Source organism: Amblyomma maculatum, chromosome 6, assembly GCF_055883805.1.
Source record: "Amblyomma maculatum isolate TAMU_Amacu chromosome 6, ASM5588380v1, whole genome shotgun sequence".
In the NCBI taxonomy this organism is placed as follows: Eukaryota; Metazoa; Arthropoda; class Arachnida; order Ixodida; family Ixodidae; genus Amblyomma; species Amblyomma maculatum.
Genome location: NC_139349.1, coordinates 78,916,978 through 78,930,224, shown reverse-complemented (window position 1 = coordinate 78,930,224; position 13,247 = coordinate 78,916,978). Strand labels below are relative to the sequence as shown.

At 41.9% G+C, this 13,247-nt stretch overlaps 1 protein-coding gene across 2 annotated transcripts in view; it reads left to right on the top strand.

Annotated features, from left to right (window-relative positions):
• Positions 1-13,247, top strand: part of Rbbp5 (retinoblastoma binding protein 5) — a 50,714-nt gene that overhangs the window by 16,582 nt on the left and 20,885 nt on the right. For both annotated transcript variants that reach the window (XR_014708071.1, XM_084606993.1), the window contains exons 9-12: positions 5,660-5,813; positions 10,578-10,649; positions 10,797-10,981; positions 11,735-11,831. Coding sequence is in view for 1 of the 2 variants with exons in the window: in XM_084606993.1 (XP_084463119.1) it covers positions 5,660-5,813; positions 10,578-10,649; positions 10,797-10,981; positions 11,735-11,831 (508 nt within the window). In the remaining variant the exon portion in view is untranslated. The remainder of the gene's footprint in view (positions 1-5,659; positions 5,814-10,577; positions 10,650-10,796; positions 10,982-11,734; positions 11,832-13,247) is intronic.

Below are 13,247 nucleotides of genomic sequence, written 5' to 3'. Positions count from 1 at the left end.
TCAAGCGTCTTTCTTTTCTTTAGATCACTATCTTCGCTCACCCGCTTCTCCCCTTCGGGCCGCGCGGGTACCGGTGCGAGGATGCCCCAATACCCTCGCATTTAATAAGTTTTCTCGACGAGGTGCAATAACGCTATCGCGTTCCACTCTTGAAGGCGAAGCTTAAGCGTCCTCCAAATTTTATTTTTTTGTTCATAGAAAAGACATCTTTAATAGGAAATGGTTATAGTAAAGAGAAAATGGCCATTGCAGCACGTGCAGTATAGGATCACGCGGCCAACATTCGGGGGCCGATTGGTACTAAAGATGTGCTCTTATAAATGGCTTAGCTACAAAGCTTGTCAATTGCGAGGAAAAATGAACTTTGTATTGGCTTTGGGGTTTGTTAGGCTAATTGCACGGCGAGCACGGGGGAAAGAGCTGGCTGTGAGCATAGGAAGAAGGCAGCATGAGCCATTGAGAAAGGAATAAAAATGCAGTGTGGTGTAAAAAAGAGAAGAAAAGGATGAACGTTTTCAATACTGGACAACACAAATAAAGCAGCGGTGGCAAAAAGCGAAGGCACTGTATGGATGGTTCTTCTGTGCTTCAGTTTTGCTGTGCTTTCCTGGACTTCCTCTTAAAATGACGTTGAAGCCATGGATGACTACGCACTGGTCGCACAACATTGTGGATTTCACGTTTAATCAAACTTTCATTATATTCACAGCTGCTTTGCTGATTATATTCACAAGGGGGTGTACTACCACAAGATGACATTGAAAATTTGATAACATAAAGTGTGGTAACCGAAAATAAGTAATTATGGCCAAAGAAATGGTAAGAGTAAAGTAGAGGATATTCCAGAGTGTTTCTTGTGTAAACCATCACTATAACGTTCAATAAGTGGCCATTTATTTATTCGACAGCACCATCAGAGCCATGCCATCACCAATAACTGATGTAGTCAATAGGCCTACTGGTCTGAGTAACTTGCTGTGGATTTCTACTTTATTCGTACACTAAGGAAATGGCAGTAAGCTGTTTTTTCAGAAAGTGATAAAGGTAAAATTAATTCCCAGAGAAAGTGAGCAGTATAAATTAGAGAACAAGCTTGAGTTGGCAGTGTCATAGCGGAACATATGATGAAACTGATTGACACATGTAATGCAGCAAACAGATAACTGATGGTCAGAATAAAAGGGCGGTTTACAAGTGAAGAAAAAGTAGCTGAGGGTGCCCGAAAGTTGCAGGAGAGATGAGGTTATGATTTTTTGCTGGTTAGGGTGGTTAGTAACTGGTGAAGAGGGGCCTCTCTTCAGTGGATGTACAATCCAGCTGCCTACTGCTGCTTCTGATAACGATAGACTCCAATAACTAGAATTCGAAAGCAATTTAAATTTTAAAAATATATGCAGAGGTTGAGATTGTTTTTGGAGACAAGTGGGATCTTGCGCAGAGCTCAAATCATTGGAAACCTTTTCAGAGAAAAATTGCAACTTCAGTTTAGCTAAGTTTGAATTATCAAGAGTCTGCTGCATTTAGGCTTGAGCTTTTAATACTTCATCAAAGAAGATTTTCATTGCGCGTCTTTCAAATCGAAAGTAGGGGTCCAGGCCGATATTGAGGCGAAAGCCTTTAATGGCTCTTACTGTTGTTGACAAAAGCTGTTCGAGCGAGCGGCGCACCTGATTGGTCGACAGACGTCACCAGCCGCCAAATTCGAAGCGACCAACCAGAAGTTTTATGCCCAATCACCATTGAATCGACACTTAAAAAATAAATTAATAAATGTTGTTTTCCGCTGGGGAATCGAACCTCCATCCCCTGGATCTCCAGCTCAGCGCTGTACCACTGCGCCGCGCCCCGGATCGTGAAACGGTCTTTACTATTCCCCTTGTCTACAGTGAGAATGACAGCGGGATTCCGCGAGTGACAGATACTGCGCCTTTCCTTTCTTGTAGACGAATTATAGAACGCCGGTGAACTTTAATGCTGGTGGGTCAATGAAATGCTGGTTGTGTTCGACAAGGGGTGCGCAATGTACCATCACGGCAGGTCACGATGTACACAAGGCGATTCATGCTTATACGAAACTGACCCCACCGGGCGTCCGATCCAGGCGTCCATGCGCCTCTTCATTTGCCGCTTCCTTGAATGCCACACCACACAGCAAACAGAAGCAGACCCAGATGTCTAGGAGGCTTTAGTACAGCAGGCATCAGCGGCGTTTGGACTTGATTTACAGGATAGAAAAGGCGCAGTATCTGTCACAATTCTCCGCGGACACATGTACTGCGTCGTAAAGGAAGGGAGGAATGTGAAACAGTGGTCACCCTCTTTACTCGAAGCATCATTCACCGCCACATTCACAACAAATGCGTGACAGAATGCGGCACTCAGGCTTTCACCTTTCACTACTTTAGTCACCAAAGTGTCTCATATTTTTTTTTTTCTTCAAAGGTGGGCGAACATTTGAAAGTTTAAAAAGTTTGAGTAGCTTACTATTTAATTCGCACCACACTTCCACTGTTCAAGCTATTCGAACATCCACATGCCCAGAAATCACGAATTTCTAGTCTATCTGAACTGGACATTTCGAAATGACAGCATTTTTCAATTCTCACAAAAGCTAACTTGCTCTTTTTTCATATAAGAACGGCTGCCAGCTTGCAGCAAAAGCCCGCACGTAATTTGCCAGAGTCTATCATGAGCCACCACCTTGTGGTCACTTGTGGCTGCTGGGCCAGAAAACGAAGTTCAGCATCTCGTGGCAGATTCTCCTCTTTTAGATCACGATATGCTTGTGCATGGAAGCAACCCAGTTTGTGAAGCTAGGGCAGCATTTGTGACCTGCATGCAGTGCTGCTGTCGCTTTGTGGGTTATCGCTTTAATTGTTCTCAATTTTCATCATATAATGTCTGGAAACTGTGCACCTCTGGTCACAGTGTTAAAAAAAGAAAGAATGCATAGCAGAAGCATCATACTGGAAGCCAGCCTTTTTGACCACGTCGTGTACAGTGTAGCGCATGCACAAGGGCAGGTAATAATAATAATTGGTTCACAGGAAAGGAAAGGAGTATCTGCCACACTTGTTTCTGTGAACACCTGAACCGCGCTGTAAGGGAAAGGAGGAAGGTGGGAGTGAAAGAAAGAAGGTGGAGCCGTAGTGGAAGGTTCGGAGTAATTTCGACCACCTGGGGGTCCTTAATGTGCGCTGACATCACTCAGCACACGGGCTCCTCTTCGTTTCACCGCCATCGAAATGCCGCCGCTGGCAGTCAGGATCAAACCCGGGTACTCCGGCAGAGTAGTCTGGCGTCTTATCACTGCACCACCGCGGCGGGGCAAGCAGGTAATGACAGGGTTTTGTTTTCGTGCATTCGTGGTCTGTGACACTTCAACGGCTGAGACCTATCATAGGGATTGAAGTCTGCTAAAACTGATATGCGAGGGCTAAGCAGGTTACATATCATCGAGAACTCTGAGTTTCCGATAGTATACGATCACCGGCGCTTTGTCCTCGCTAGCTGCGGAGAAGTATGGAAGGAATGGTCCCACCTGCGTTGCGGCTGAGGTTACCACTTTTGTGTTCGTTTCGCGAGTCGTCTGTTTGCGTTCTGCCAGCAGTGCCTTGCCTGGCAGTTCATTGACTACTGACATCACTCCTCCGGTAAGGAGGTGTCTACCTTACAGTGCTTTATGGCAGCATTCAGTAAAATCCTTTTTCTTTGCATGCATTAAGTCAAAGTTGGACTTTTTTTTTTTCACTGACAGTAATCGTCCGAAGAATTGTAAACAGGGTGTTAGCCCACAAAATAAGGTGTATTGCTATTACTATTAGTACATAGTTTCTGCTCCCTTATTTAATGCCTCATAGGCATTACAGATGCAGTTCTGTGATGGGTGGAAACAAGATTTGTTTGCAATAATATTTATTACTCGTATTCACTACACACCTAAATATTTGCACACCTCATATATGCATCTTTTTTTCTTTGGTCATATTTTGCAGGATATTTAATCTTTGATCTATAAATTGGCAGTATTTGAATAATATTCAGTTTGATTTGCACTCAGCTTTAAATAACTGAATGTGCTTCACACCAAAAATTTTACTGTTTGCACAGGTGTAATTTTTGGTACATTCCTTGTAGCATAGCATGCCTTGGCTATGCAGCAAAGAAGTTTTGTTTGTACTGTTAGTATTTGCAACATTTTTATCATTTCTTATTGATTAAACACACATAATAGCTCATGACAGCCTTTCCTGTGTTGTTTATGTTTACATTCTCACCGTGTACCAGCAGCCTGTTATAGCAGAGCGCATATGCTGTGTGCACAATGATTTTTGAAGGCTTCCTTAGCCTCATTCCTTTCTCTACTTCACAGTGTGTGAAAAAATAAACTGTGCATAGTGCTATTGTAAAACTGGATCTTTTCTAAATGGTTTGAAACAGTCTTTTTTATTCTTTGATGTATCTTTAGCTGTTTTTTTCTTTAGCAACCTTAACTACGGTGAAGTCCAGTTAATTTGAACTTGTTTAATTTGAACTTCTATTATGGTTGTTCTGCCATTTTGATCTCGTCAGCATGAGCTTTGTTAAAATTGCTCACCTAGTTCAAGTTCCATGTAAGTTGGAACATGTTTTTGGCCATCTTCGAGCTTTAATTAGGTAAATAAAAATAAACTACTAGCAACAGTACTGCAGCATCATTCTTAAGCTTTAGTTCAAGTTTGTTGAAGCACTCTGCATGCAGTAAAACCTGGTTTATACATCCTTTAAAAATGGGCGGGGAAAATGTATTATCCGGGAAAATGTATGATCAGAACTTTCTGATAATGAAAAATTTAACTGCTGAATGACGTACAAAGGCGGTTAGAGTTGAGACATTTATTGCATGAAGTGTAGTGAGCATTTATAGACATCCAGTTTGCATAGCTCCTGTTTTTAGCTCTCGCAGAATTCAGTCCGCATTTGCGTTGTCGTAAGTGCAGAAAAGGGTTTTAGTAACAAATCTGGTTCGTAAGAAGGTAATGATGAGCCAGGATCGCTTCCTTGGTTGCTTCCGGATGCTTCGCCCCCTTACACCAGTGGCATGTGGAGAAGCCATTGCACTGGCTTACAGTTTGAGAGTTTTTGCTCATGCTAAGTCCCCCAGACCCGGCCCACTCGTATTCAGACGAATAGTTGTAGTCATTAAATGGTTCCCTCCTGTGTTCCTAAGGCACCACAAAGAACCCACCGCATTGCTCCTCATGAAGTACGTTTCCGCGGGACCGGGTATGTTGGCTCGATGGCCTTCTCTAATGTTTCGCCCCTTTGCACCTAAGCACTGCAAAAGAGCAACTATGGTGGGTGAGCGCTGCTGATCAGTTTTTTATTATGCGAGCGCTTGTTAACACACGTCCGATTGATCGCAAAACGTATTATAAGAACACAATTTGGCGAAATTTTGAACATAGTAACCGTAAGCTGTGCTATCCGATAGTGTATTAACTGAGAGAAAAGTAGTGTAACTTTATGGGAAATGTTTTACCACCCGCGATTTTGAGTGCATTAAGAGGGCAATCGTATGAACCGGGAACTTACCAACAGTACCTGCCGCCATTATTTATTACTGTATATGTATTTGCTTTGGGACATGAAGAACGGCATTTTTACACTTGCATTTCAGGACCATGTGGAAGAAGTGCTGCTTCTCGGGAGACGGGGAATACATTTGTGCTGGTTCTGCGAGACAGCATGCGCTCTACATCTGGGAGAAGAGCATCGGGAACCTGGTTAAGATCCTGCACGGTACAAAGGGGGAACTGCTACTCGATGTTGTGGTGAGTTCACTTTTATGAGACGTGCAGTGGTTGAGTTGCTTATCCTCACTGGTAGTTGAGGTGCCCTGTGCCTCACAAATTGATGTCTAACTGTACACATAGGTCGGTCGCTATCACCATCATTATCAGCCTTAACGCCCCCCCCACTGTAGGGCAAATGCCTCTTCCATATTTCTCCAGTTAGCCCGTCCTGTGCTTAAGCTATCCTCGCCAATATTCTTCCAGCCAACTTTTTTCCACCCCTGCTATGCTTGTCTAGTGCAGTAGGGCTGTGCCAGGGGACTATGTTTCGAACTTTGAGGCCGCCCGTCTGTCGACGAATTAACACAAAATATCTGAATATTGATGTAATTGCATAACCAGGCAACATTTAATGCTTCAGCTTATGCAGTGAGACTAGTCTAGCAGTGCTGTTTGAGGATCTTGCAGGCATTAAATGCGATATCATAGGTTTAGTGGATTAGCAGGATGGAAACATGTACAGTGCTAAAGGATGGGCACACTCTATGCTATCTGGTTTAGTGGACAGGTGAGAGCTATGTCCCTAGTAAAATAAGGATATGCAGCTGGCAACATAGAAAAATTCTGTAGCATTAAAGAAGGGGTCGCGGTTATCATAAGCTTAATAAGGGGTGCAAAACAAAAAAGGCCAATGGACATACATCTGGCCATCTTGACTACGGTCAAAAGCTTCTGTGAACACATGGAATCGGCAGCGTGTAAAGTAAAAACACAGTATACCCTATTAATGGGGGGTTTCAATGTAACAATCATGGATTATAAGAAACTGTTTTACTTATTCAAAAAACTATGGCAGTTATGCAGGCATTATGGAACCAGGGTGTATAGAAGAGCAAAATGTAAAAGCTCAGGAAGATACGTGTCTACTGTGGCTGTACAGCCACCATAGTCCTCCACAAAGAAAGCGATAATTTTTAAATAAGAAAGGGTGTTAAGCAGGGAGACACAACTCTCCAGTGCTGTTCACCACTCACTTAGAAGAGTTATATTTATAGTTGGATACTACTCAAGAAAGAAAGCATCAGATACCCTTCAAAGAAGGCTCTTCAGCAAATTTTAGATTTTCTTTAAATCTAAGCACCCCCCCCCCCCCCCTCCTTCCCCCTCAATTTTCGACGTTGCGATCACATAACACGGGGTGCATAGCATCGAGTAGATATGATAACGATCTGACCTAGACAGGCAAAACAGTACGGTGATTCTAAAATTAATAAGTGGAGAAACAAACTGACAGTAAAGTACTGGAACTGGTAAGGTAAGACATTTACCCAGGGCTTGCAGTGACCACAGATCGGGACCACGAGAGTGAAACGACTACAATAATAAGGGGCAGAGAGCACCTGGAAGGTACTTCTAGATCATGAATGGAAACTTACCAGCATCTCTCACGAGGAACGTATACAAAAGCCATATCATACCGGTAATGAGCGAGAAACATGGAGGCTAGAGAAAAGGGTTCAACTTGGCTCTTTGCTATAGCCTCCACCAAAATGTTTTTGAATTTTGACTTTTGAGGGCTTGTTCTCATTATTTGTTTATAGTGGATTAAGGTAGCTCTTCTATGTGACGCATCTATAATGTATATGTGCACTTACTTACCTGAGTCAAATTATTGTTTCTATGTGTCATTGTTCGGTATGAAAATGTGTTGCTGTTGGTTGGCTCTGATGGTTTTTATTGACTGGGCCATAAAAATTTGGAACTGTGGTTGAATACCGTGTAAACCGTATTATAGGTTGAGTGGGAATATATGTTGACCCCCTTACCTTGAAGTGAAAAAGAAAAAAGAAAAACAATAAAATCAAGAAAAAAAAAAGATAGAGGAGCGCATATATTTACATTGGCCGTCTCTCTGCATCACTGGAGCTACGATCTCACTCCAAACTTTCAGCAGAGTCTCCGGAAGACGACTCTTAGCTGCTTGCCATCTCCCAGAAGGTGTCATCTAGTTCCATCAAGCGTGTTGCTTACGCAGCTTTCCTGAATGGCTGCATCATGCGAACAGCTGATCTCGTCCACTTTACCACTCGCCAAACCGCCGAACTGTCGCTGAGAGAGCGGCCATGTTGTCGTTCGCTACGGCGAACATCACCTTTCCGGAAAGCCACTGTAGGCTGCATCCACATGTTGTTATTCATTTCTAAAGAGGCATTTTATACCCTCATAGGTCGAATAAAAGAGTGCACGCGAAGATAAATATGCTTGGGACGGAAAAAAAAGCCAGCAACTGCAGGATGTCGATACGGTTTTGGGTGTCCGTTCATGAGCAGGCGTGCCACTTGTTGCCAGATTGTGCCTCAAATTCTGCTAAAGACAGCTATATAAGACGAAGGGTGACTTTAGCTTAGTTTTTTTGAGAAAAAATCTCGGCCTATATTCCGGTTTATACGGTACTTTGAAAGCTTAAACCGGGGGCAACTAAATGGAAGGCATGCAATAATAATCTTGCGCCTAAAAAATGCAATTTGTACAATGCATGGCTTGTTTCTCCTTTTGCCTATTAGCACCAAATCACTTTGCACTGATTAATCTTCCATGCTGATACTAAGCAAGTGCTGTTAATTGATGTCCTGTGCCAGACTATGAAGTAAGCATTCTCAGAAAACTGCACCGGTGCTCATAGAAGCAAGGGGGAATTTGAAATACTCGCACGACCAAATTTTTTATTGTCATCAATGCATTGCTCAGCTTGGGTAGAAGCTTTCCTACGACTTTGGGCTATTGTGGCCAAACAAATGTCTTCAGTACATGCTGAACATTTCACTTTTCATTCAGTAATAGCAGTCGGAAGTGAGGTTGGAAAACCTGGAGAAAAGCATTCAGTTGCAGCCGGCACCTTGTTCTTTTTTCTTTTTTTCAATCTTCTTGAAGGGCATAATAACTAGCACTTAGAGCATTTTTCTTCCCACTTTCTGCGTGCACAGTTCTCTTTTTTTCTCCTCATTTCCTCTCCGACTGGAATTGCAGTCTTATGTTTTTAAAGTTTGCTCATTGTTGTTGAAGTTGGCTTGTAAGACGTATGCCCCTTGGTCTTTCTGCCGTGTGTAAGTCAGCTTTTAAAGTGTGTATTGAGATACAGTCGTGCCTCGTTAATATGGACACTTTGGTTCCCAATCAAAACTGTCCATAATGTATCGCTAACAAAAATGTTAAAAACAAGGTATAATTACTGTCCGCTTCTGTTGATAGTGGTGGGCACTGAAGTTGAATCCAGTCATAACATGAGAAACTATACAAGCCCATTATCTCGGTCACCTTTATGCTTGAAATAAAGTAGTGTATCTTGAAGCGTCTAGCAGTATAGGTATTGCTTTATGACGTCTATGGATAAATGACAGTTTCTATTACAACTGTTCACATTTCATGAACGGCCGCTACATGATGTAACATTGCTTTTATTTGGCTTTCTACTTTGCACAAGCTGCCAAGAGAATTTTGTTCTCGGCCATTCATGCAATACGAAAAATGCTAATGTGCATGGGCTAGCTGGGCAACTTTGCTCTGTACGCATGAAAGCAGAAAAAAAAGGGGCGTTACTTAGTGATTTGTTCTTGCTGAATGTGTTGCAAAATTGCAAAAATATACTCAACATGCAGAAATTACACATTTTGGGCGGGGAAGTAGAGAATTGGTTCTCATTTCTGTCCACATTAATGCGACAAAATTACACGGACCCCAATGGTATCTGCGCATTTCTCCTTTGTCCACACTGCGAGCTTCCACTGTAGTGAGGCGCAAATACATTGAAAAAGTTTGGTCTTCAAAAATATTGTCCATAATTCGAGTCGTCCATATTAACGGGCGTCATATTAACGGGGCATGACCGTATTTTAATGCTGCATGCAAGCAGTGGCATTGTTTATATTTGGAGCAATTTTCAGAGTTGTTGGAGCAGCTTGAATGACTTCAGGATATAGAGTGGCTGTTCATTTGGGCAGGAAATCTGTTCTTACAGTTAAAGGCCAGTTGTATGTCTAAAAAGTTAGCAAGTAAAACAAAATACTTTCAAGCATGTATTTATAGTCTTAAACACATCTTATGCTATATATAGCAATCTGATAAATTAATTCTGCAGAGTGTTTAACTCTTTCCTTACTATATGAAAACAGGTAATTTTGAAGTTGTGTACATAAAAATTCAGCCATTAACAAAAATTTTTTGCTGTGTTGCATCAAATCCTAGTGTAGCTAGTACAGCCATGTTTTAATGACATAAAGGAAAAAAGACAGGATAAAAACAAAATTGCTTATAAAGAAAACCAGTTTTGAATTACCAAATTTTTAAGAATGGGCAAAAAAAGTTTGCAAAACAAAATTAAGTATATTCAGTCAAAAAATGTGAGAACAAAATGTCTTGAGTGTACATTTTATGTATGCAGAAACAAGTATTCAGGGTTACAGAACTTTTCTTGCTAAACTTTTCGATTAGTGAAATAAAGTAGCTTTTGGTGCTGAGCGCTATGGGCTACTGAGCAGTGCAGTTCCAAGGTCGAGGACTCATGCCATCACCTCAGTGCAAGGGGAAGTGAAAGTTACAGACACCTGTCAATAGTTGGCTCTGCGTGGAGTTGTCATCACTGTCGCAACTAGGACTAAATGAATGGATGCAATCTTTTCATGCATCTCTGTGGCTCGCATCTGCCATTCAAGGGTTGATGTCATGAAATTGCAAGAACAGCGCTACTATTTCTAAGCAGACTTCTTGATTTTGTAATTCTCAGTTATTTTCTTCTCTTTGTTTCAGTGGCATCCTGTGCGTCCTATTATAGCGTCTATATCCAGCGGAGTCGTGTCTATCTGGGCACAGCCGCAAGTGGTGAGTGCCTCTTTAGTTTTGAACTGAGTCATTGAAACTGTTTCCAAGAATCAATGTGGTAATTTAAACTCTTACCCTGATTCTGGGCAGAAATGGCTGTTGTGGAACTTTGTTTCCGTTTTTTCTTCTCTTAAAAAACAACAACAGGAAAACTGGAGTGCGTTTGCACCTGACTTCAAGGAATTGGACGAGAATGTGGAATACGAAGAACGTGAGAGTGAGTTTGACCTAGAAGATGAAGATGCGAGCCCCCCACAGCATACGGAGAAGGAAGAAGAAGATGCGGAAGTTGATGTTGAAACTGTTGAGCCCATAGTTGCATTTTGCAGCAGGTGAGAGCCTAAAACATGAGACAAAGCTGTTATAAATATTGCTTTTTTTTTCATGCCTGAAAATTTAACTCTCATTTTGATTGAGAGCCTGAGCTGGCATAACTCTTGATTTAATAATAATAATAATAATAATAATAATAATAATAATAATAATAATAATAATAATAATAATAATAATAATAATAATAATTAATTGGTTCATAGGAAGGGAAAGCTGCAGTACCTGTCACACTTGTTTCTGTGGACACCTGATCTGTGCCGTATGGGAGTGAAAGTGGAAAGAAAGAGAAGAGAAGCCGTAGTGGAGGGCTACAAAGCAATTTCGACCACCTGGAGATCTTTAAAACACGGACGCCTGTGTGCTATGTCACTGCACGTTAAAGGTCCCCAGATGGTCAAAATTATGTGCAATTTTCACATTTATCATCAAACATTAGATTTACAAAACAATAAGGCCTTCATACTTTTTTGTAGTATGTTGCTCATATGGTGTCTCAGTACAGTCTGAGTATTATGGGACCCTATTCTGTATACCGTTATTTATGCTTCTATTAGTTTTGTCCAGGAAAGTTGATTTGGTTTAATTTCAGTTGTACTAGTAGGGTCAGCCACAGCTGTAAAAGAGCAATGGTTTTGGATGTGTAATGGTGGTTGCTCTTCAGGCATTTTATTGCCAATAAATGTTGGTTGTTTTAGCATTCTTTTCTGAGAGCACATATAGGTAAGAGCTTTTTTTCTGTTGTCATTTTTCAGTGATGAAGAAGGGGAAGACCCACGTGCACTGCTGTATCTTCCCATATCTCCAGAAATAGATGAACCTGAAGAAGGCTGGGGGCAGCCACCAGAGCCGGTCAGATTTCTTTTTGTTTTTTGTTTATTAATGTTAGATTTAAGAGCTCTTGCTGACCTGAGCCAGTGTATACAGTGTCAGAACACTAGTCTATGCAGTGAGAGCTTGTTAATTCGATCCTCAATCATTCGAATTTTTGGATAATTTGAACTAAATACTTGATCCGGCCAAGCTTCATAGAGGTTTATGTAAAAGAAGACCTTTAATTCAAATGCGAGTCGGTTCTGCGCCACCGCATCTGGGTGGCCTGGTATCCAGCATATGGCCAAAGGAATGCTTCTGCGATAGAGAGGCTTAGTTAGAGGCTGCATACATCCAAAACGGAGACGGAAAATAGAACCAGGTAAAACCATGGAAGAGTAGATAAAGCCTAAATGGTGCCACAAGTGGCGCGACGATCGGCTGCGCCAGTGGGTAGGGGTTGGCGGCCACGGCGGCGGCTGCTAGCTCTTCTATTGTGCGCAACCTTCGAAGCTTGCAACTAAACCTCGTTAATTTGATCCCTGTTAATTCTGAAATGTGAATAATTATTTCAGTCTGTGCGGTCCCAGCCAATGCCCATGGAAGGCTATGACGTCGGACGGGTGTTACGAGTTTCCAAATATAAAGCCAAATTATTACGCGGGAAAAACTTTTTTTTTTTTGTTTTGCGACAGTCGTCCATCCTTCTTCCACCCATCAGACCACTGAAAGCACGCAGCTAGTCGCCATTATGACCCCGGCTTTTAGTACTGTTTGCTTCAAAAGGCATTTGCACTATCACGCATTCTAATGATTGTGTGGCAGTGCACAGCACCAACCTCAAACACGACAGGATAAAGTGAAAACGAAGCCTGCACAACCGGACGAGCACAGGCACTCTGCCAAGTTGTCCCCCTGCCCTGCCCTCTTTTTCCCGGTAAAGCTAACATGAAATGGTAGTGAAAAAGTAAACATGCCGTGATGTTATCGTTGCACAGCAACTTGTCGCACTGCCAAGAAATGTATGGTGGAGGAATGCGACGGTAATGGCGCGAAACAGAGCGACGTGCTAACGAAGGTTTTTTTTCTTTTTTTTTTTCAAATTCTCAGTTGTAAAAGAGGGGAGCGGGTTGCGGGTTCATTTTTTTTTGAAGCTATTCAATAATTCGAACATTGGATAATTCGAACCTTTTTACTGGTCTCGTGAAGTTCGAAATAATGAGCTTTTACAATACTTGGTTGAACCCTTTTATGAGAGGCATGTACCACAGAGCAATTTCTGTCTCCAACTTGAGAGTTTTAAAAGCAAGGCTTTATGCTTTCATTGTTCACTGTTCTGCTGCTACCTAGACATTGCCATCCAATAAATACGGCTGTCACATGAGGAGGCCACAAGCATGTTTATTTTGTTTATTATTCATGAAATAAGTGTTTAATTTTGTCCACTTGCTGTCG